General features: G+C 34.4%; 2 protein-coding genes across 6 annotated transcripts in view; both read right to left on the reverse strand.

Annotated features, from left to right (window-relative positions):
• LOC136031411 (proteasome inhibitor PI31 subunit-like) overlaps positions 1 to 15,220 on the reverse strand; it is a 34,704-nt gene extending 19,484 nt beyond the window's left edge. The window contains exons 1-2 of the mRNA XM_065710962.1: positions 15,125 to 15,220; positions 4,499 to 4,624 (exon numbers count right to left, since the gene is read on the reverse strand). Coding sequence (XP_065567034.1) covers positions 4,499 to 4,615 — 117 coding nt within the window. The 5' untranslated portion in view covers positions 4,616 to 4,624; positions 15,125 to 15,220. The remainder of the gene's footprint in view (positions 1 to 4,498; positions 4,625 to 15,124) is intronic.
• A 5,807-nt stretch (positions 15,221 to 21,027) lies between these two features.
• Positions 21,028 to 26,029, reverse strand: part of LOC136031412 (uncharacterized) — an 89,871-nt gene continuing 84,869 nt past the window's right edge. For all 5 annotated transcript variants that reach the window (XM_065710968.1, XM_065710964.1, XM_065710966.1 and 2 more), the window contains one exon: positions 21,028 to 21,180. In XM_065710968.1, the coding sequence (XP_065567040.1) occupies positions 21,168 to 21,180 (13 nt within the window). In that variant the 3' untranslated portion in view covers positions 21,028 to 21,167. The remainder of the gene's footprint in view (positions 21,181 to 26,029) is intronic.

Below are 26,029 nucleotides of genomic sequence, written 5' to 3' on the forward strand. Positions count from 1 at the left end.
TTAAAAAAAAACACTTGTATAAAATAAACGCTAGCAATATAAACACCTAACTTAAAAATTATCTTCTAGTCAACTTACACAGGAAAAGCTATTTAGCAATGAATATCCAAGTACTCAATTTAGGGTACACCACATTCAAAGTCAAATTTTAAAGTGTCACAGAAATTTGAAGATTTTGGAATAATAATATTCATTGCAACTACCTCATCAAAAATTAATAAGAATTTCTGCTCAATGTCAAATATCTTGCTCCATCATAACCCATACTTTTATTTGATCAATCTTTAGGTCCTCCCTTAAGAAAAAAAATTCTTGTTACTCTGTTCTGTGTTCTGTCAGATTAAAAACACGAAGTTTCCTTATCTTTCATTTTCCAAAATATACAGAATCTTTTCATTAGAGATTGGATTTAGCCTGTCCACCTCTTCTTGTATCCAAGACATAGAAAAATGTTGCTTAAACTTAAAAGTGATTGAAAGAGAAAAAAACTCTCAAATAAATATTGTATTCAAATATTCAGAATAAGAAAAGAATATAATTGCACAATTAATCATCATAAATACTTATTAACTTTTTCTCATCAAAGTCTTTTCAAAATAATTGATAATTACAAATTCAGCCACTTGTATGCCCCTAAATTTCAAAAGTGGCTAACGCTATGTTTTCTTTTGCTCTCTGATTTTATAATCAGAATGAATCTCATTATTTTGTCATTGCCTGATATTTTGATACGAAAATAGTAACTAATGAATAATTATCAATAATGCCCAATAGTGTCTGGAACATACACTATACATAAAGGTATATTTGCAACAAGCTACATATTAACAGCAAAAAGATGCCAGCTGCACATATCCAATGGCAAGCTGAACTGGCTTTTAACTTCAATCATTTGAGATTATCACAGATATTCACCAAAAAAGCAAGTTATTTGAAAATTAATATTGCTTCAATTATCCTAATCAGCTTAAATAGCGACGACGACCACACTGCCTTTCCATCACAAACATCAAAAACAAAACAATAGGGAATTCTTTTCGTAAGACAGTGGAATTGTAATTTGAATGAATATTTTGGCTCTTTGTCCAAAGGCCGCCTCAGCAAAACATAAATATATAAAAGGAAAAAGACTTTCAAAAACATACAACCAATAAAACTAAAATTAAAAGTTTTTAAAACAGTCCTAGTTTCCTTATCTCAGCAAAGTTCAACCAGGACTGATAAGAAAAGTGGGGCGAAACAAGGCAATTCATTAAAATAAAAGAAGAATAATTAAAATACGTTTTTTATTGCTAATCTCGCCTTTTCGGCAGCTAACCTCAAAGGTCTTTTTGTAACTGGCTCTGGGTTAATGTCTACTGTTTTTTTTTTAATATTTTGTATAATCATTTTTAATTAAATTTGTGTAAAAAGCATCTAGTAAATATTCCCCCAAGTCTCTATTTAAGGAAATACTATTATTAATCTTAAGTTTGATTTCAATTGCTTCTCGAACTACCTGCTTTATACCTAGGTCATTAGTAGTAAGAATAGATTCTTCAAGAAGTATTTTATGGCTGGGATTTTCAAAAACATGGCTGCTTAAAGCAGAATCAAAAGAAACAGAAGTAATATTAGAATTCAGAGCTTTGGTGATATCATCTTTATGTTGTTGTAGGCGTTTCCCTAAATCCGGTGAGTTACTACCTACATAGTATTTGCCAGAGTTGCATGGTATTTGATAGACCCCTCTTTGGCCAGTATCCGGGGTTTTATCTTTACCAGAACTAAGGAAATAATTGGTTTTGAAATTATTTGTAAATACTACAAACATATTATTATGCGTGCAAAATTTTTAAGATTCATAGTGATTTTTGGGATGTATGGGAGGTAAATTATATTTGAGGGCTTATCAGGATTCTCACATGGTAAACTCAGTTTAGTTCTGCTGTGATGTGGGAATCAGAACAAAAGTTTACGGCACGATCGACGAGAGCGATTACGACAGCTCTTTTAACTTATGAGGGGTGGTTTGACTAAAAATTCAAATGCCTATTGTTTTGTGTTGGTTTTCTGTAAACAGTAAAGTTGAGCTTATCTATACCACGAATAATTAATACCTCTAGGAATGAAATTTTATTTGCAATTTTAATTTCTAAGGTAAATTAGAAATTTCTAAATATGTATTAAGGTGATCTAAGAAACCCTAAGTTCATTTTCCCCATTATTCCAAAGTGAAATTACGTCATCCATGTAACGTCCTCAAAAGATACGTTTCAAGAAATATGAATTTAACGCCCAATTTTCACTATGTTCTACACAGATATCGTCGATCGTGCCCTAAACATTTGTCCTGGTTCCCACATTACAGCAGAACTAAACTTTATCAGGGACATACTTTTTGGAAATGGATATCTTATCTTATTTATTAAAAAATACAGTTAACCATAGATTGAAGAGACTCCCGTAAAATCAATGGTAGTTTACTATGTGAGAATCCTGATAAGCCCTCAAACATAATTTACTTCCCACACACCCCAAAAATCACTACAAATCTTAAAAAGTTTGCACACAAATAAATCTGTATGTAGTATTTACCGATAATTTCAAAATCAAAAATTTCCTTGATTCTGGTAAAGATAAAACCCCAGTTGCTCGCCAAAGAGCGGTATATCAAATACCATGTGACTGTGGCAAGTACTATGTAGGTAGTAACTCACCAGAATTTAGAATGATATCACCAAAGCTCTAAATTCTAATATTGCTAATATTTCTTTTGATTCTGCTATAAGCAGGCATATTTTTGAAAATCCTAGCCACAAAATACTTTTTTGAAGAATTTGCCCTTATTAGTAATGACCTAGGCATAAGGCAGACAGTTTGAGAAGCACTTGAAATCAGACTTAAGATTAATAATAATATTTTCTTAAGTAACGACTTAGGGGAATATTCACAAAATGCTGTATGCACAAATTTATTTAAAATGATCTTACAAAATATTGAAAAAAAAAAACAGGAAACATTAACAAAAAACAAGTCACGAAAAGACCTTTGAGGTTAGCTGCCAAAAAAGCAAAATTAGCAATAAAAGTGTGTTTTTAATTATTCTTTTTTAATTTAAACAAACTGCCTTGTTTCACCTCACTTTATTTATCAGTCCTGGTTGATCTTCTTTGAAGTAAGGACACTAGGACTGTATTAAAAACTTTTTATTTTAGTTTTATTGATTGTATTTTATTTTAAGTCTTTTTTATAAATTTATGTTTTGCTAAGGTCAGCCCTTGGACATAGGGCCGAAATACTCATTGAAATAAGAAATCCACTGGCAAACGAAAATAATTCTCTATTGTTCTTCTTGCTTGGATGTTTCCTAATCGCTTATCTTAATAAACTGGCACTAATAATTGGGCCCTATGGTGTGACAAGTTTTTCAAAAGTACTACTCATTTCACAGATTTTTGATTTACAAAAAAAAAAAACAACAATTGAAATTTATAGGTTGTTTTGAAATAATAATGTTATAATTTAAATTTGGCATCAAAAACCACTAGCCAGTAACCCTATCTATTAGCAGTCTGGATTTGCTTATTAAGTCAAACAAATTCTTGTCTTCTAGCAAATATTAATAAATAGAAAAATTCGGTTTATTCATCCAAAAAATAAATAGATCAGAACAGTGCCCCAGGCTATAGCCTGTAAGGGACTGTAAACATTGTAAAGGGTGTCTAAAAAAGAATGCCAGATTTCAATTTACTGTAAATCAAATTAGTTTATTTGAAAGAAGCAAAGAAAACACACCATTCTCTTAAGCAGATGTCTAGACAATATCAGGGATATGATCTCCCATGTAGCCCTAGAAGCACTCATTCTGCCAATGAAATTAACCATCACTTGCTCACATATTTCCCTATTAGCTCCTTTGAGAACCCATTAAATTTCTTACTTGAGTTCCGTCAGATTATTAGGTCGGTTTTGGGTAAACTCGTGACTTAGTGTACCCCCAAAGGAATAAGTCCCATTTGATCTTTTGATGGTGCCTCCAACACCTCTGCACATGCCCTCCTCTGAAACACCCTGATTGAACTGTAATCATAGGAGGACTCGCATTCTGTATGATTATAGAACCATAGTAGCCCCTCAAATAACCCCATCCTCCACCAACAGCTTATTACTGATAAGACAGAAAAGCTGCATGTTATTTCAGCAAGATTTTACAAGGATTTAAATGGTATGATTGGTGGGCCAAAACAGATCCATGATCTGGCTTTCTTCTTGAGAACTCTTTACAACATCAGCAAAAGCAATTCAAGTAAAACAAGAATATAAGGAGCAAAAAAGGACACTGGCTTACTCATTTGGAGACATCCAAACTGCCCTAAAACAATCAACATCTTCACACAAGCACACAGTCAGCCAAAAATAAAATAAAAATACAATACGTCTAACAAAAATGTATGTAGCATAAAGCACACAATATATAAATATGTTGATTATAGAGAGTACACATATTTAGACTTACTTCAAAGTGACATCCGGTTTCAATAAGCTTTGCATTTACCAAGAGAAGTAGGGCATCAGCTCTACTTTTTAATGTTGCACTTTTAAACAAAAGCTCCAATATAAATTTGAACTCCATCTCAATATTCTAGAAGATGAAAATTCAATAAAAGTCATTAGAATTAGCATACATCCAAAGCCCATGTTCACAAGGTTGGCTTAAGGAGTGGAACCTAAATTTTGACAAAAGCTATCCCAATAGCCTAGCCTATTTGAATACAATTCTTCTGTTTCATAACACTTGTTTTAAATTAAATCTGCCCAAGATTGATTCTATCTGTGATTTAGATACTTTGCTCTATCTTTAAGATACTGTGTCCAAGATTGGAAACACCAAGACTATTCTCAACTATTTATTGAAACAATTCAAATATTCAGCAGAATTTGAAACAATTCAAATTCTAGATATAGAGTGATTTAATCTTTGAGGTGGTGATCTTACCCTTACTGATATTTTAATAGTCAACTAATTAAGTAACCTAATCTAATACTGTTTTGCTTTTTGCCAATCAGATGATTAATCTAAGCTCCTAGCCTATACACACTGTCATTTATATTAGCAACGTAATTGATCAGGAAAGTTTTTCCATACATATGTCTGGCTATAGATTTTTTTTTTCTAGGCTAGCTACTTATAAACTATACTACTACATGTTAGCTCTGTGATATCCACAAAGAGACAAATTCATGAAACTCATTTTTGAGGCACTGAGTAAAACAGATCATACAAATGCCATAAATATTATGGCTCTATTTACTGCCCTTCATAAAAAGAGATTGCAACCAAAGCTGTAAAATTATTTTTTTGAGACAATATGGTCAGGTGACATGTTCCATGATTTAATAGACCAATTTACAAAAGAACCATGCCCAACCTTTCTTAAAACCCTTTCCTGATATAATTTTAATGAGTGCAGTGTGGGCAAATAATGGCTAAATTGAAAGAAATCACTAAAAGACAAATTAGCAGCACCTTTAAAAATTCCAAATATATTAAAACTATGCCCCATCTATCCCGCCAGAATTGCAGAGATGGTAGGCTCAAATATCTTAGTCTACACTCATAAGGCAAGTATTTCAAATAAGGCACAAATTTTGATGCGAGATTTTGTACTTTTTCAATAAGCTGTGAATCAGATTTTCTAGTTGGATATCACACAGATGTGCAGTATTCAACTATTGGTTGAGTCAATTTCTTATACAGCCTAGTAAATCTTCGCAGGTTAAACCTTCTAAACATTCTTTTGATACAAAGCAAACTGTAGTTTGCTTTGTGTAATACAGCTGACACCTTTTTATCAAACCTCAATTGATTATCAAAAACAATACCAAGGTCACTAATGGAATCAACAGAACATACCACTACACAGTGTCGTCGTGGGGGAGGGGCAGTTGGTCCCCCCAATAACTTGTAAAAACTATAATTTATTAAGTAACTTTAAAACTGTTGCTTGTTTTAAGCTTCAAATTCGCTCTTTACTTTGACCAGATAATTTTTTTTAATTAATCCCAGCTCGTTTTTAATGTAGAGACGCGAAAAATGTTGGTCCATTGCGTTTCCTTATTAATATTTACGCAAATTTACCACCTTTGAAGTCTTATTATTAAGAAAATAAGTCATCTACTTCTTTTAAAAGCTCAGCGTAACATCAACCAGGCAGAATTTTGCTCTTGTTGGCAGGTCTAGTGCTTGAAACACATTATGGCGAGCAACAAGTTCGACAGTTTTCAATATCTGAATTAGACCATGGTATGTTAATTTTGCGTTTTAAACTAGATTAAGCAATTATTTGATACTTGATCTAGGCTATCCCATAGGGGAGTGCCAAAGGAATTCAGACCTACAGAGGTCTAAATCCCGATACTGAATGGCATTACGCTTTTGTTGCTATTGAAACTAGTTCCAGTGGTGTCAATCATGAGGGAGGGGCGTATTTGCTTCCTAGATTTCCCCCCATCTCTTGATTTCAAAAATAAATTTTAATTTGGTATTTAATGGGAAAAAAGACGAAAAAATTGCCCTCCTACTTAAACTGAATTGCAATTATTTGATACTTGATCTAGGCTATCCCATAGGGCAGTGCCAAAGGAATTCAGACCTACAGAGGTCTAAAATCCCGAGTACTGAATGGTATTACGCTTTTGTTGCTATTGAAACTAGTTCCAGTGGTGTCAATCATGAGGGAGGGGCGTATTTGCTTCCTAGATTTCCCCCCATCTCTTGATTTCAAAAACAAATTTTTATTTGGTAATTTATGGAAAAAAAGGCAAAAAAATTGCCCTCCTACTTAAATTGAATTGTTTATAAGTATAGAATTGGGGCAGTTGAGAAGGAAATATGTTAAAAAATAATTTTTAGACCTACTTCATAACGTGTAAAATAATAGCAGTTAACACATTTTGTATTCTCCTGATGAGCCCTTGTGTTGGGTTGTTGCCTCTGAATTATTTGTCTTTTTTTTACTGTTTTTAATAATTGGTAAATGACAACTTATACTTACTTACGACACAATTGCCTGTCCATGGATTATTCTTTATGGTTGATTGTGTATGGTTATGCTGTTTGACCTATGCGATTGTATGGATGAGTAGGCTTAAGCTTCCTTTTTTTTCTTTTTTTTATGTGTTTGTGCTGTTGCATTGGTGATTTCTTTTTTCATTATAAATGTTAAATAAAAAATGCCAGTTTTTTTTAAAACAAAAGTGCACGTTGTGGGTGTCATATGGCACTTTATGATTGACTTATTAAGTTTAAATATGTAAGAAAATTAGTTTATAAATAAGCCCATAATTAGCTGTCTATGATTTCTGGCCCAGCTTTTCTCTTCCAGGAATGTCACCCAAATTGCACTTTTAGAGTACCATATGGTAGTTTATGATGGCTTTATCGAGTCTGATTTATAAAAAAGATAAGATATTAGAATTAGCCATGTTCCTGTGCTGCAAGAGCATCAAAGAAATAAAGAGGACATATTGCTGCTGCCCATGCAAAAAAAATAATATTATTTTTTGTTACTCAAGGAAGTGAGTGACAATTTTAGTAAAAGCTGAATGTCAGCATTTAATTTTACTTAACATGTGTGGGTTGTTATTTTATGTATAGTATAAAGTTTTTGAAATTAACTGAGTAATGTCATTGCTAAATAGTAACTTTTCTTTACTATTTCTTAAAGGAAAATGTACTATTGAAAACCTATGGAAGGAAGAGTCCATCTTTACTTTTTGACCATTTGGTACCCCCCCCCCCCTCTACTCCCCATCAGGTGGAAGAGCTCATGCACATGGGGTCCCAGAATTGAGACAGCTGGACTACTATATATTAAATAAAATTATTAATTCAGAAAAAGCGCGTTTGTAGGCTCAGCGACGTAAGATGACCGAACTTTCGGTTCCTTCACCCACTCTATTAAAAACCAGCTCGGTCCAGTTCTCAACTTTGAAGTGTTTTACAACATAATAGAAAATATAATTCATATCAATTTATTTTTTTACAGGCTAATAAAACAAAGAAAGGGCAGAGTTGCTTATTTTCTTTTTTTGGTTCAGAACTAACTGTGAAAAAATAACAACACACTTTGGAACACCAAGAAGAAGGTATTGAAAATAACTATGATTCACCATCTACATCTTTTTATAGAACAGTAAAATAGAAAGTGAATCCAATCTAAACTGTGAAAGCAGCTCAACCTTGGCCAATTAATAAACAAACAAGATCCAGTTAATGGTCCAGGCTCAGCTTTAGCTCAAGTTTGTGATGGCTCCTTTCAACAAAGAGACTTCATTTTCCCTTTGACTAACAGGAGAAAATTAAGAAAAGAATGATACAGCACATTCCCATGGTTAGAGTATAGCCTAGGAAATGATATAGCATATTGGTTTTACCTGCTGTGCATTTTCCTGTTATAGTATAAAATATAAAGCAGATGTTACACCCCTATAATGCTTTACATTTCCTGCAACATTTTGATTTTCTTGTGATGAATTACCTCCGTCAAATCATTCATAAATATACAAAACAAAACTGGTCGTAAGCATCTGTTAGATAAACTGTAATCCATGCCTGATTTCTCTATCCAATCCAATAATTTTGGCATTTTTTCTAACAGTTGAGGTACTGACACCTTTTCAAATGTCTTACAACAAGAGCTAAGTGCTCATATGGCACTTGTGACAAGGCAAGAAGAGCCAAGAGCTCATAGGGTATGAGCTCTAACAAAATTCTAAGAATCAATAGATTGATTTAAAAGGAAAATCAGAGGCTTAATTCCAGTCAGGATTTAAAATAAGAGCTCTGAGTCACGATGTCCTTCTAAATATCAAAATTCATTAAGATCCGATCACCCACTCGTAAGTTATAAATACCTCATTTTTTCTAATTTTTCCTCTCCCATTAGCCCCCCCCAAATGGTCGAATCTGGAAAAACGACTTTATCAAGTCAATTTGTGCAGCTCCCTGACACGCCTACCAATTTTCACTGTCCTAGCACGCCCAGAAGCACCAAACTCGCCAAATCACTGAACCCCTCCCCCAACTCCCCCACAGAGAGCAAATCCAGTACGGTTACGTCAATCAGGTATCAAGGACATTTGATTATCCTATCTACCAAGCATCATCCCAATTCCTCCACTCCAAACGTTTTCCAAGATTTCCCCCTCCAACTCCTCCCAATGTCAACAGATCTTGTCGGAATTTGAAATAAGAGCTTTGAGACATGAATTCCTTCCAAATATCAAATTTCATTAAGATCCGGTCACCCGTTCTTAAGTTAAAAATCCCTCCATTTTTCTAATTTTTCCAAATTAACACACCCCCCCTCCCAGCTCCTCCAAAGAGAACGGATCCATTCTAATTATGTCAATCACGTATCTAGAACTTGTGCTTATTCTTCCCATCAAGTTTCATCCCGATCTCTCCACTCTCAGCGTTTTCCAAGATTTCTGTTTACCTCCTCCAACCCCCTATGTCCCCGGATCCAATTAGAGTCGAAAATGGAGCATCTGAGACATAACATCCTTCTATATAGATCAAGTTTCATTAAGATCCGATCACCTATTCGTAAGATAAAAATACCCCAATTGTCATGTTTTCCAAGAATTCTGGTTTCTCCCTCCAACTCCCCCAATGTCACAGGATCTAGTTGGAATTTAAAATTAGAGCTTTAAAGCACAAGATCCTTCCAATAATCTAAATATCAAATTTCATTAAGATCTGGTCACCCTTTTGTAAGTTACAAATACGTCATTTTTCCAAATTACCCCCCCCCCCCCTAACCACCAAATCCACCAAAGAGAGCAGATCCGGTCTGGTTATGTCAGTCACGTATCTTAGACAGGTTTTTATTCTTCCCATCTAGTTTCATCCTGATCTCTCTGCTTTAAGTATTTTCTAAGATTTCCGGTCCACCCCCCAACTGCCCCCCGATGACGCTGGATCCAGTTGAGATTTAAAATAAGAGATCTGAGTTACGAGGTCCTTCTAAATATGAAGTTTCATGAAGATCCGATCACTCCTTCTTAAGTTAAAAATACAACATTTTTTTCAAATTTTTCAAAATTAATCCCCCCCCACTAATAGAGCGGATCCGTTCCAATTATGTCAATCACGTATCTAAGACTTCTGCTTATTTTCCCACTAAGTTTCATCCCGATCCCTCCACTGTAAGTGTTTTCCAAGATTTTAGGTTTCCCCCTCCCAACTCCCCCCAATGTCACCAGATCCAGTCGGGATTTAAAATATCAGTTCTGAGACACGATATCCTTCCAAACATTAAATTTCATTAAGATCTGATCAACCGTTCGTAAGTTAGAAATAATTCATTTTTTCTATTTTTTCTGAATTAACCGACCCCCCACCCCCCACCCCCCCCCCCAGATGGTCAAATCGGGAAAACGACTATTTCTAATTTAATTTGGTCTGGTCCCTGATAAGCCTGCCAAATTTAATTGTCCTAGCTTACCTGGAAGTGCCTAAAGTAGCAAAACCAGGACAGACAGACAGACTGACAGAATTTGCAATTGCTATATGTCACTTGGTTAATACCAAGTGCCATAAAAATCAACATAAATACAATCAAACTTTTGACCTAAGTCAGCCAACCATCATTTGAATACCATTGATTACTTCCATTAGCTGAGCATTACAAGACCTATTTTTTCTAAAATCATGTTATACTATATGCCATAGGTTCTTTATTTCAAAATAATTTTGGATTCAATCAATGGCTTTTTTCTAACCTTAAGAAATTTATTTGCAGATCTTTGACACCTCATAAATTGGGATTGAGCAAAGTTGTAAAGCTGAAAACAGTCTTCTTTTACTTCATTTAAGCAGAAGATTTATTTTACAAGGTTTCATTATTTAAAAAAAAAGGTAACCATGATATTTGGAATTAAAAACAGTAAAAAATCTAGTTTAGCTACTTTTTGCTATCCTTGAAACAGGTTATGTTAGGAAAATGAAACTTTTAGTAATGAATCCAGGGCCAAAAACATACTCTGGGAAGGTATTGCCAAGCTTCCATGTTTACCCCCTCCTGATTTCTAAATCTTAGAAATTTGTCTACCTGACAGGTCAATATGTATCGGAATTTTGACACAAACAAACTATTCTTTGATTTTTTTTTATATAATTTGGATAATATTTACATGTATTGTCTGATTATAAATATTATTAATTGAGTTTGTCTCAATTCAAATTCATTTGTGAAAAAAAACCTGAGTGATAAGCTGGATAAAATTCATTAGTTGATGCAAGAATACAGTGGTGAATAAAACTTAGCAGGTCTTCCACTCTATCAGGTCACTTTCACAAGTGATTGCCAATGATAGCGTGGGCCTGCCTCAATTGAAGATAAGCACCATTTTTTAGTTGCAAATGTACCCTGAAATAAACTGAAAATTTTTCATCACAGTTTTTACAGTATTTAATGATATTGTACATCAGTCAGTTGTCATTTGGCAAATTTGTTAGATTAATTGGAAACAAACTGGACAAGATCAATGAGTTTCAGTCTGAGTTTTCCCGTAAATTAAACTTGATTTCAGCAGAAGTTGTGTCATTGAAAAGTGATGCAGCAAAGTATGATTCACAAATAGGTGAACTTGAATCTACACTACAGGATCAGAAGCTTAAATCTAAATCTCTAGAAAAAACGGCTGCTTGCTTTTGGAGTAAAAGACTGAAAGCTTAACTTGCTGATTCATGGCTTACCAGCTGAAAAATCAGACTTCTTCAGTAATAAGCAAGGCTATTGCTGAGCCAGTAAGCATATCTAAGTGCTATCATTTTGCTTCTTGCTTGGCAAATATTGCTGACTCCTGCCAAAGTAAAAGTAAGCAAAAGCAGGTGAAGCCAGTGCTTGTATCTTTAGGATCTGAAAATGAGATTTAAGTGGTAATGTCGAGCACTGATAAACTAAAGAAAAGTGGTAGAGTTATTAATATGGACTTGCCACCTGAATTGAATTTGCAAAGAAGTAATGCCTTCACCTCGTTTTGACTGGGAAGCAGCCAGTCATGAGTAATGGAAGAAATTTGAACAACATGTACAGCTAATGTTCACAGGCCCCTTAAGTGGAAAAACTGAAAAGCAGCAGTGCACACATCTACTTCTGCGGCTTGGTGAAAAAGTACAAGATGTGTACAGTACTTTGCAGGCAGAAGAGACAGATAAAATTGCTTGCTACCTAGAAAAGTTCAAGGAACATATTTGACCATCAGTAAATCTAGTTTTTGCCTGCTACAAGTTCCACAAATGAGACCAAAGTGTGCATGAATATGTGGAACAATATATAACAGCAATTTGTGTGTTGATTAAAGATTGTGACTATCCAACAGCAACTGTTGATGACATGGAGAGAGACCGGATTGTTTGTGGGATCCTATCACAAAAAATCCAGGAGAAACTTTTGTCAGAAGGTGGTACATTAGGACTGTCAAAAGCCATTGAATTTGCTAGAGCCCACAAGACAACACAGGCACAGCTCTCAACAATGGCAGATATTTCAAAAGATATGAAGATCAAATAAGAGATAGATGCTCTGCAGAAAAGGAAGCAGCACCAGCCAGCACATGCTTCTCAGTCAAGGCAATGTTACTTATGTGGAGGGCAAATACAATCAGAATCATAAATGCCCAGCTAAAGGGAAGTTCTGTTCAAGTTGTGGATATACAAATCATTTTGCTTGAGTTTGTTGAAGCAAACAAGTGCATGCCATTGAAAGTGGAAATGCACCTCAGACCAAACAATTGTTCATTGATACACTATTTGTGGGTTCCATTGAAAATATTAAAGGAAGCCAACCAACTGCTTAATTCATTGTGAATAAACAGTAATGGACAATCAAATTCAAAATCAACACTGGAGCAGAAGCCAATGTCATTTCAGTAGATCTGTTCCAGAAAATTGTCCCCAGACCAGAGTTGAAAGAAACCAAGCAAATGCTGGTTGCATATGGAGGTACAAGAATCCCAGCAGCTGGGAGGTGCATGCTGTCATGTTCATACAATAAGGCTGCCTCAGGAAGATATGAATTTTTTGTCGTAAAAACCAAAGCCATGCCAATACTAGGGTATGAAGCATGCATTTACATGGGTCTGGTGAAACTGGCAGGAACTGTTGAACAAATCCCTACTAAGGGATTGTCATAAATCCTGTACTAAGAATCTCTATACATTTTTGAACATATTACTAGTTGATCTTGTCCTTCTAGTCTATTGTGTCCTTTTCCAGCTTAAACAAATTAAATAATTATTAGCATTGGCTATTTTCTATTAATTTCTTGCTAATTTCTTTCATTCAGAATAGGCATAGTCTAAGAAGACATTTAGCTAAATTGCCTTGCACTAGAATTCATGCTGAACAATCTAGATTTTCTCCAAAAAATTTAATGATACAGTTTTAGAACATTTGTGAAAGTTATGCAAATTCATATTCTTCTGTTTTGCTTTCTAAAAATAAATTAAAACTATAGATAATTATTATGAAGTCATGGTTGCTGATGCTGGTATTTATTTAGGCCTATATTATATTTTTTATTTGATTTGCACTGTTGGCTATGAGTTGAATGTGGTGTTTTATTTCCTTTTTGTGTCTATTCTTATTGTTTATCATTATTTATTGTTAATTACCTTTATAATATTATTTTTTTCTACAGGTGCTTGTTTTTGATTATAACTCACTTTGTAGGCACCCTCTTCAAAGCCTTTTCTTTTCAGTTGTATGATGTATATAAATGTACTATAGTGTGAAACAAGTTGGAAAATTAAATTAAAAAACAACTTTGGTAAAATTCTAGTTGATTGACTTTTGGCTATCTTGGAAAGGGATTAGGTTAAGAAAATGAAACTTTCAGGGATGGGTCCAAAGGCTAAAATATGTCCCAGGAAGGTATTTTGAAGTACCCAACTCTACTGCTGCTCCCTCTAGAGGGCCCTGAAACTTGCCTACATGACAGGTCTATACCTATTGAAATTTTGACAGAACAACATTTTACCTTAATTTTCAGTTACCAGTAGCTTTTCTCTGCCTTTAGTTCTGAAAATGCAATTCCTGTTATTTGAGTAGAATTCTGAGTCATATAAATGTTTTTTTTATCAAAATTTAGGAAATGTATTTGCATATCTTCAAAACCTTATAAATTAGGATTGAGCAAAGTTGTGAAGCTGAAAACAATTTTGTTGTACTTAATTCAAGCAGAAGATTTATTTTGCAAGGTTTCACTTTTATAACACACATATTTTTTAAAGGTTATGAAAGGTCAGGAGAAGAGTCTAGAGGGAGAAGGAGTGGAGGTGGTTAATTCAAAATACCTTCCTGGGACATACTTTAGACTTTAGACTCCTCCCTGAAAGTTTAATTTTTCTAACCTACCCCCTTTCCAAGATAGCCAAAGGTTAATCAACTAGAATTTTACCACAACTTTTATCTTTCTACCTTGATTTTTAGTTATTAGTTCCTTTTTTAGTGGTTTTTGGTCCAAAAATGTAATTCCTATTATTTGAGTAGAATTTTAAGCCATATGAATGGTTTTTCTGTCTAAATTTAGGAAATATATTTGAAGACCACTGAAAAAATCATAAATTGGGATTGATTAATGTTGTGAATATGAAAACTTATCTTGTACTTCATTTAAGCAACAGATCTGTTTTGCAAGGTTTCAGTTTCATAACACAAATATTTTTTAAGGTCATCAATGGTCACTACCCTTTAGAGGGGCAGAAGTGGAGGTAGGTAGTTCAAAGTACCTCCCAGGACGTGCTTTAGTCTCTAGACTCATCCCTGAAAGTTTCATTTGCCTAACCTAACCCCTTTCCAAAATAACAAAAAAGTAGCTAAATTAGAATTTTATCACAACAGTAAAATAGGGAAAAGAGTACTGATTTCAATTAGTTTAGATTCCTCCAGAAGCGATCAAATTCTTATGTATTTGCCTTTCAATATCCTTGTTTTTCATTAGTTGAAAAAATGTTGTTTATTTAATAAATAACAACAATATGAACAAAACTACAGAAAAATAACACTTTTGAGCACTGTCTTCACCTAGAACTCAGTTAAGAAATGAGGCTAGAATACAATAAAAACATTTACCACAAAAAATTCCAAGTTTATTATTTCATTTATTTCCACACGAAGCAGGTTTTTGAAGTTTCGAGTTTACCTTTCTTTTTCTAAGCGCTATTGCCAAGTGAAAAAGCCGAAAATTCACCATTTTAACGGTGGTTCAAAGAGATAGAAAAAGTATGTTCACTAGCACCGACAATCCAGACATCTAACTTAAACAATCTTATTGACCAAAACAATTTGTTGATTTTGCTCGTCTATAATAAGTTTCTCAGGCTTCTAGGAAGCAATAACGTTATCCACCTGGAAATCCAGGTAAGCACCTGGATACCGAGCCCTTTTTTCGATTGTAATTTAGGACAAATAGTAGACCCCGACGCCACGCAGAACTATCAGTGGCGTACCGTCGACGGATGATGTTTCGTATCGGATAAAATATTTGGCAGCGTACCAGTGTGTCAATATTGCCATTAGTATAGTGGTGCGCAACCGATCCATCTAAATTCAGCCTTTTGTTTTTGCAACGATTTGTTGATTTCGGTGTGCTAGTAAATTAGCATACTAAGTAACGTAATAAGAGTCTATGTATGTTGAATTGTTAACAGAAATTAGAAATAAGAGCTTACAAACAGAGTAGATAGTGGCAGAAAGTGCCGAAATGTATCAGTACCACTGTCAGTAATTTCATGAAATTTTCTTAAAGAGCTGATTTTATCAATCGCAGTAAACCGTTGATTTCTTGCAGCATATTCTGATAGCTAATTTAAACTAGACCTCCGTTGCCTGTGCAACGGGAAGTGTTGCAGCAACTGTGCCCTGTTCCTTAGGGCACAGTTGCGGAGTAACTGTCTCCATTTTTTGATGGTCTAAACTAGGAAAATATAAAACAAACCAAATTCACCAAAAAATTTAAATTGCCCCGAGGGCATGACAAAACTTCCAAATAGAAAAACCCAAAGAAGGAATTTTATTTCGGAGAAACTATTGTAAGCTCCAGTTGTTAGGAGATCGAGACCTGTCGAACCGCGTTGGAAAAAAAAATTCTAGCTGGTCCAGAACAGAAGTTACCTCTAGAACGTCGAAACTTCGGAAATTATTTCTTAGAGAAAGAAGCAACTTGGTATATAGAACACTTCACTTCTTCTTGCATACTTTTCATAGCACTACTCGATAAAAATATAAGAAACATCAAAATCGAAAATTTGAGAAAATTCCAAAAAAAATCGGAACGAGATGGACTTTTCCGGAATTATTTCCGGGAAATCTGTAAGAGCTACGGAATTTTGTGCTCCGGTTCTCGAAGAGAGAAATGAAAGTTCTACATGAGTTCAGCATAACTGTATTTTTAACAAATTTATTTCCGAAGCTAGGGTCGTCTTAACTTGACGCCAAACATCGAACGCAGAGTTTCTAAGAAAAAAACGGTTTTATTTTTTTTTTATGGAAAACTGTTAGAAATTTTAGGAACTTCTCTGGAACTTTTTCACTCTGTTTTACGTTTCCCTTCCCTCTGAAAAATCTCAAATTTTTAACTCTTACCACTTCGGAGCTACAGGTCGCTGATCACGGTGAAAAAAACAAAAACAAAAAAAAAAACAAAAAAAAAACTACGAAAGCAGTAGTGTTGCTCCGCAACACAATTACAATAAATAGCCGAGTCAAATTCAAAACGACCAAAATTACAGTAAGTTGCCAAGTCGGATTCAAAACGAGGAAAAATTATCATGAGTAGGGCTGATAACCCCCGTACTTTCTCAAGACCAGAACACAATTTGCGCTTTATTGAAAAACAAAACAAAACAAAAATCAAATGACCATGGATTGTCAGTTTAATTGACGCATACTGATATTTCTTCCTTAAGGTTTTGATGATTTTTATCTACGAAACTAAGAAAATTGGAAAAATTTCAAACATATTTTGTTTTCAGTAAAGTGCAAATCGTGTTCTGGTCTCAAAAAGGCAAAGGGGTTGTCATCCCTACTGATGTTAATTTTTGCCCGTTTTGAGTTCGAGTCGGTATTTTATTGTATAATTTAAATGGACAAAATACGTTTAAACTGTTTTAAATTTAATAAATAAAAAATTATTAAAACTTTGAAGAAAATATGCATACCAAACAGACAATCCACAATCATTTTTTTTTTCAGTAAAGTGCAAATTATGTTCTGGTCTTGAGAAGGTATGGGGGTTGTCAAAGACATAATATCCAGACCTTTCAACTAAGCTTAACAAAATGGCTTTCTCACAATTTTGTTTAGATGTGCTTTGGGAATTGACGTGCATAGGGGGGGAGCATTTTGCCCTCCAATCACTTTTGAATAATAAAATGGGCACTAGCCCTTTCAATGTCCAATCGAATGAGCTCTTTTCGAACTTTCTAAGAAAATAAATGGCCGTCTAAAAATTTCTATCAGATGCATTTCGGGAAAATACAAGGTGTGTGGGGGAGAGGGGGTCTACACTTCGGACCCCCTCCCCCCGGACCTTATCCAAACTCCGATAAGTCTGAATCTTAAGAAGGGAACTAGAACTTCTGGTTACCAATCCAATAGGCCTCCTCTGAGGTTTGTACGATCACCGTTCCTATATATACCTTATATACCCCCAGGGCATAACTTACAACCCTTGCCCTGAGGGCCGTTGTCATCCTCAAAGACATGATTTCCAGACGTTTCGACTACGTTGAACGAAATGGCTATTTCGAAATTTTCATCAGATGCATTTGAGGAAGTGGTGGGCGTGAGCGGGAGGTTAGTTGCCCTCCAATCACTTTCGACTATTAAAAAGAACACGAACCCTTTCAATTTCCAATTTAATGGGCTCTTTCGAAGTTTCTACGACAACAAATAGCCATCTCAAAATTTCTATCAGATGCATTTCGGAAAAATACGAGGTGTGAGTGGGTGGGGGGAGTATCCACCCTACTATCACTCTGTATCTAAAAAAAGGCACTAACACTTCTGATTAGCAATCTAATGAGGCCCCTCCGAAGTTTATACGATCACCCTTTCTATATTAACCTTATATGCCCTCAGAGCCTAACTTACAACCCTTGTCCTGAGGGCTATCATTCTCAAATATATAATTTCAGGACCTTTCAACTACCTTGAAAAAAGAGGCTATATCAAAATTTTGATTGGATGTGTTTGGGAAATGGTGAGCACGGGAGGGGGTTAGTTCCCTTCCAATCACTTTCAACTATTAAAAGGGAACTAGCCCGTTCAATTTACAATCGAATGAACCCTTTTCAAAGTTTCTAGGACAACTCCTTCGATACCAAGTGCCTCGGTCTAAAAAAACAAACAAAATAAATAAATAATAGATTGTTTCTACGTTGCTCTTTACTTAGGCAGTACTATTGCGCTGCCTATGATAGTAACAAAAAGGGTCGATAAGCTATAAAAGGCGATGGCCCTGTCACAAGAGCCACAGAGGTACCCACCGAGTTTGTGCTCTTACACTGTCAGAAAAAGGTAAAAGGACCCTACACTTCCCTTGTTTTGCCCTTCGTGAAGAATCTATTCATTCCTTTTCCCTTTGAAGAACAAAATCAATGTCATGGAGAAGTATCCTACCAACTTTGAAGCCACAAGAACCCCCGATTAATGCATCTCTTAGTACTATTTGCCGAACAAGAAAAGAAGTCCTTTTCCGTAAATTTTCTTTTTTCATAAAACGATGCCACAATATAAGTATCAAACAATTCGTCGTAACAAACTGTAAGTAAGAAGCAACGTAGCTCAATAGTAACCAAAACTTTATAAAACGGAATTTTGATATCAATAGAAACATCAAAAGGTTTGGATTACTATGCTGATGCCAAATATATAAGATGTATCAAGGTAAGTGTTACATGTTAAAAGTAACGAGCCTGAGAAAATTTGCCTGCTTTTCAAAAAAGGGAGAAACACCCCTAAAAATCAGGGTCGAAATTTTCAGCGGGTTTGGAGTTCCGGGAAAAATTTCCACGGAAAGGGGAATTTCCGGAATGATTGGAAAAACGATTAGAAATTAAGGTATTTTTTAAATCAAAGTGTCCAAAGTAGATTTTTCATCAGGCTGAATCGTCAGCAAGACCTTTTAAAAGCACGGGAGGGGGGTGCATTTTACACAGAAGGAACTTTCTATGGAGGATTTTTTTGTGTGGGGAGGAAATTTTTATTGGAGGGTGAGCCAGATTTACCAGCATTATTTGAAAAACAATTAGAAATTAAACAAGAAAAACGATTTTTTCAATTGAAAGTACGGAGCAATATTAAAACTCAAAACGAACAGAAACTATTCCGCTTATAAAGGGATCACCCCCTCCTCAATACCTTACTTTTTGCGCTATAGTTTGACTGTTTATCCCAATTTTTAAAGAGAGATTCCTGAAAAACAAGGGCCGTGTAATTCTTAGTGTCCTTAGCATCGTTAAGTACAGTTAAAGCTAGTTAATGTTTTCCCGTTACTATCTGGGATACCAAACTTATGCATTCTCAGCAGCTCTTGTGTTGAAAGACCCTAGCATTAGTGAATGTTGTCAAAGCTAAAACTTCAATTCGTTCCTATTACCATCTCGGACCAAACAAAAGCATATAGTTCCCAAATGGAGAATAGAATTGCCTCCTGGGACCAAACAAAAAGAAACGGTCTTTCATTAAACGGTTCTTTGAAGAGTTTTTGATTTCATAAGAACCGGTTCAAGGGAATGGGAAGTACATAGAAGCAGTTAAAGAGGGAAGATTCGAATAGATCAGGATAGTAGAGTTGTGCAGCTGTTCGCCTCAGGTGACTTATTGCAGCAGCAAGTTTTTGTTAGTAGCAGTAGTAGTATATCACTGCTACTATAGTAGCAGCAGCAGTAGGGACTTGAAACTTCTACAACAGGGTTCTCTTATACGCTGAATCTGATGGTGTGATTTTCGTTAAGATCATATGACTTTTAGGGGGTGTTTCCCCCTATTTTCTAAAATGAGGCAAATTTTCTCAGGCTCGTAACTTTTGATGGGTAAGACCAATCTTGATGAAACTTATATATTTAAAATCAGCATTAAAATGCGATTCTTTTGATGTAACTATTGTTATCAATATTCCATTTTTTAGAGTATCGGTTACTATTCAGCCGGGTCGCTCCTTACGACCCGGCATAAACATAAGCGCTGCTTATGTTTGATAAGCAGCGCTTTTCTCTTATCCTTCTAGTTGAGATCGTTACAGTTCAGCATTAAAAACCATACAGGTTTTTAAACAGCAGACTGTTTTGGTGGTCCAAAACAGAGACGAAAGCGAGTTAACAGAGCTTAGTGTCGTCAATTAAATTGAACGATTGAACCTATCTAATAAGATAAAGTCTCGCTAATTAACTTGTTTTTATTCATTTTTCTGATTCTGTTTTTTAAGTTTCTTTACCTTAAAAACCAGAAACAAAGTTTAAAAATATGTGGTTAAAAAAAAAACAAAACAACTAAAACCTGTAATCGAATATCTAGAGATGCAAAGGTTTTTGATTTCATAAGAACCGGTTCAAGGGAATGGGAAGTACATAGAAGCAGTTAAAGAGGGAAGATTCGAATAGATCAGGATAGTAGAGTTGTGCAGCTGTTTGCCTCAGGTGACTTATTGCAGCAGCAATTTTTTGTTAATAGCAGCAGTAGTATATTTTTTTTGCTGTTGTTAATTTTGTAGACGGTTTGAACAGCTCAAAAATTACAGCTTCGTGGACGCAACCGAAACTGTTTTTTCTGCTGTAGCAATGACCAAGTTTATAAGAGATGTTAGCACCAACACAATGATTCTCCGGCAATATTCTTTGCCATGTGTGATGGTAAAATGGCTAATTACAATGGTTAACGTAGGTTAGTAAATGGCTAGCGTGGAGGGCACTGAAATGACGGTAGTAGCATCGATTCTAGAGATTTGATTTAAGAGCATTTTCAATTACTACTCATTCATATGCTGATAATCTTTATTAATAATTTCAAAGAAAAATAACGATATATTGTGCACAAAACAAAATAAATACAAGTTCAGGTACTCCCGTGTCAGTATAGTTAATACCAATTGCTTCTGCTCACATTCTTTGTCAAATCATTTTGGCTTTCTAAAAAATGAAAATACCAAGATGAAAACTAATAAATAAAATATGGTAGCAAAGATTTAAATGTGCTGAACTGTTTGTGAATATCCTGTTTCATTTTGAAAACAGATTTCAATTTTAGACACAAAGCCTAAATGAAACTATGCTTCACAAAGTATGCCTAGACTTTAAAGAATAAAGCTTGAGAAACATTTAACATTCTGTATCAGGATAGCCGTCAAGAATCTAAAATGTTATGTATGTGAGAACATAATATATTTGTTTTATGTTTTTTTTTGTTTCTTTTGCCCCTCCAGGTCCATGTTTGCCCTCATTCCCCTTAGACCCCAGTTTGCCCCCCCAGCTGAAATTTAGTTTTTGCAAAAAAAATCTTGTCAAAACTAAGATAAGTCAGTATAATTCAAGCATCCAGAGAAACAGGTCAATTTTCTTTGGTGTATCTTTGCCTTTATGGTGCTATATGGCTCATTTTCCATTGTCATTTTCACTTGATTTGGAAAAATTAAAAATTGGCTCCAAATTATGTTTTCGTGTCTATTTTGCGTCAATTTTTCTATCTGAAAACTGCAAAAATATTGAATGAAAAAAAATTGTTTCCAATTACGATGAAGACTACACTACCTTTTCACAATAAAGAGGATTGAAGAATAAACCCAATAAAATAATAAAGCAACAACAGAAAGAAACACAATAAAGAAAAAACAATAAAGAGGATAATGCAATGATGAAGTTTTAAGGACGGTGGGCTACAGAAGAGACAAATTGCATATTTTTGCTATATATTTAATAATCGTCGAAGGGGTTGCCCCCTCCTCAATATGTCACTCTTTACGATTAAGTTTTTTTAGAACTTTTATAAAAATCAATAAAGACAATAAAAGAAACACAATAAAGAAAAACAACAAAGAAGATAATGCGATGAGGAAGCTTTAAAGATGGTGAAAAATTGAATAGAAGAGACAAATTTCATGTTTTTGCTATATATTCAATAATCATTATCAGCAAAATAAATAAGCTGAGAAGAGATAAATCTCGACTTATAATAAAAATGATAAAACTAAAACAAAAGCAACAAGAAAACAGTCATAAAGCATGATTTTAAGCGAGTTCAGCTAGGATAGACAAAACAGACAACACACCTAGGTCAAATTATATCATTAGCAGGTATTTAAGGAGTGTCTTGCTTTTTTGGTAGTTAGTCTTGTAGGTCTGTTAGATACAGGTTCATCGCTAATGCATGTGTATATTGTATTAAGTGCATATAATATGTACATGATGTGTTGCAATACTTGTGTAATAACATATTGCATACTTCATAGCAGTCTTCGGCAATATGAGCAAGTTTATTGCAGGAAAAATTGGACTGGTAATTAAGCACTATCCCGACCACAATCAAGAAGTGAAGTTTATCATGCCAAATCATACCAAAATATGATTAAAAAATCATAATACTTCAGTAAAAAAATTATGGAATCTACAACAGAAAATTATGAAAAGAAGGCCACCCAGAGCGGATTATCTTAAATACCGAACCTAACCAACTCTACATATTAAATTTTTAATTATAATATACCTGCATAGTAGTTTATCTCACTCAGGCTAAGATGATTATCTTCGAATGAATACAGAGTAATTGGTTTTAAACAGATTAAGAATAACAGTGTGGTCGTGATAATACGTAAGTACCATTTGACTTACAATAAAAGCAATAAAAGTATAAGTGAAGCAACAACAACAAAACAGTTGTAACGTTATAACTTTAAGCAAGTTCAGTTAGGACTGACAAACAAGGCAATACGTACAGACTTATTTATATCAGGAGCAAGTTTTTAAAGCGTGTTCTGCTTTTTTGGCAGCTAGCCTAGTAGGTCAGTTAAATATACGTCCGTTTCAATTGGTTATTAGTTTAGGCATATAATATGTTAGATCATTTTAAATTAATTTTGTATGTGATGCATTAAGTCTGCATAATGTGTACGTAACGTATAAATAATATTTTCTGTATTTATGAGAGGGGCTGCCCCCTCCTAAATATGTCACTCTTTACGCTAAAGTCTTTTTTTTAGAACTTATTCTAATTAAACGACTCTTGTACTACATGAGTCATTCTTAAATAACTAAAAAAAAGTCAGACTTAAGCGTAAAGTACGAGATGTTGAGGAGGGGGCACACCCCCTTACACGCGTAAACATTTCTGTTCGTTTTCAGTTTTAATTTTGCTCCTTACTTTCAGTTTAATTATTAAGTAACTTTAACTTAACTCAAATGGGATCTTGAGCAATTCGTTTAATATCTAGATCATTGTTACTGGGAGTGGTGTCTTCAAAAAGCATTGAACGAATAGTTTTTTTTCAAAAATATGGTTGCCCAGAGCTGAATCAAAAGAAATAGAAATGCTAGTAGGATTTAAAGCCTTTGTTATGCTTTGTTAGTAGGATTTAAAGCGTTAGTAGGTTATAGCGTAAATTAGAGAGGGACTAGAGCCCCTTCGAGGCCTCGAAAGGCAAGAAACCCATTTCCGATTTACTGAAGATTCTACGGAATTTAAAGAGTGTGTTTTTACTTGTCAAAAAACAAAAATAGAACTGAAAAAAAAGTTGACTGAAAAAAAAGTTCTTAGGATAAATACATTTGAGACTTAGAATTTCATTTCGTAAGAGAAAACTTTAGTGTCACTTTATTTAAGAGGAAGCAAACATTGGCCTCATAAGAAAATGTTTCTCATAATGATAATAAGAAGCAAAAAAAAGTAGATCTTCAAATAAAAAACAAACAAAAGTGAATTAATGCTCAATATTACCTTTTTAAATAGTAAAATTAGTGCAGACACTTTCAAGTGAAAACATTAAATAAATTTCTATGTAAAATATATTTTTTATTATAATCCTATAATTATGCATAATTATACATTATATATTTTTAATAAAATAATATTTATACATAAGTTTATTTACACGGATATTTATAAATTTTTGAGCCACTACAAACAGGTTAAGTGACCTTATATAGTGGCCATGTTTATTGATTTGATTTGTACATTTTTTGAAATGATCAGAATAAAGGAATAAATTAATCAATTAAGTGATCTAAACCCCAAAACGTCAAACAGGTTTGATATCAAACAGTTCGTGGTAATGAACTGTAGTAGGGAGCGACCCAGCTCAATAGTAACCGAATCTCCTCGAAAAATTGAATTTTGACACCAATAGTTACATCAAAAAAATGCATTTTTAAGCTGATTTTAAATATATTAAATTAAGAAACTTGTTTTTTTTTAACTGAAAGTAAGGAACAACATTAAAACTTAAAACGAACAGAAATTACTCCGTGTATGAAAGGGGCTGTTCCCTTCTCAACGCCTCGCTCTTTGCGCTAAAGTTTTTAATTGTTTTAAAAAGTAAAACTGTGGCAAAGAGTTGATTTTGGCTCTCCGCACATAAATTATTAAAATGAAATTTGCATATTAATCCTTTTTTTGGCTAATTGGCTTTCTCTTAGTTTTGATCAGACGATTTTGAGAAATAAGGGGTGGGGAAGGAGGCCTAGTTGCCCTCCATTTTTTTGTTACTTAAAAAGGCAACTAGATCTTTTAATTTTTAACGAACGTTTTTATTAGTAAAAAAATATACGTAACTTAAGAATTAACTTACGTAACAAACTTTTATATTTTTATTATGTATATGAGGAGCTTTGTCCCCTCGTTAATACCTCGCTCATTACATTAAATCTTAAGTTTTGTCCCAATTCTCTAAGAATGACCCCTGAATCAGAAAGGCCGTAAAATAGATAGTTGAAATTACTAAAAAATACTTTAGCATAAAGAACGAGGTATTTAGGAGGAGAAGAACCCCTGATATCCGTAATAATCTCTGTTCGTTTTAAGTTTTAATGCTACTCCTTACTTCCAATTGAAAAAACTTTTTCATGTTTATTTTTTCATTGTTATTTTTTATAGTAATGCTAGAAAATCCTGCGCCTTTTTCATTGAATTTCTCTTCCCCCATGACATATTCCTCCAAGGAAAGATCCTCCCACATAGCCCCCTCCCCTCAACCCCACCCCCAAACCAAAATAAAATCCCCCTGAAAATATCTGTACACTTCCCAATAACCAGTACTGTATGTAAACACTGTTCAAAGTTTGTAACTTCCGGCCCCTCCCCCAGGGACTGTTGGGGAGTAAGTCATTCCCAAAGACATAGGTATTATGGTTTTCGACTATGTGGAACAAAGTGACTATCTCAAAATTTTGATCCGTTGACTTTGGGAAAAAATGAGCGTGGGAGGGGGCCTAGGTGCCCTCCAATTTTTTTGGTCACTTTCAAAGGGCACTATAACTTTTCATTTCCGTTAGAATGAGCCCTCTTGCGACATTCTAGGACCACTTGGTCGATACGAAATACCACATTTTTGTAGATAGTAGCTTGAAATTTTGCTGTAGGGTTCTCTGATACGTTGAATGCGATGGTTTGATTTTCGTTAAGATTCTATGACTTTTAGGGGGTGTTTCCCCCTATTTTCCAAATTAAGGCAAATTTTCTCAGGGTCGTAACTAATGATGACAAAGACTAAATTTGATGAAACTTGTATATCGAAAATCAGCATGAAAATTCGCTTCTTTTGATGTATCTTTTAGCATCAAAATTCCGCTTTTTAGAGTTTTGTTTACTATTGAGCCGGGTCGCTCCTTACTACAGTTCGTTACCACGAACTGTTTGATAAGTTCCATCAAGTTTGGTTTTACCCATCAAAAGTTACGAGTCTGAAAAAATTTGCTTTATTTAAGAAAATACCCCCCTAAAAGTCATAGAATCTTAACGAAAATGACACCAACAGATTCAGCGTATCAGACA

Source organism: Artemia franciscana, chromosome 9, assembly GCF_032884065.1.
Source record: "Artemia franciscana chromosome 9, ASM3288406v1, whole genome shotgun sequence".
Taxonomy (NCBI): domain Eukaryota; kingdom Metazoa; phylum Arthropoda; class Branchiopoda; order Anostraca; family Artemiidae; genus Artemia; species Artemia franciscana.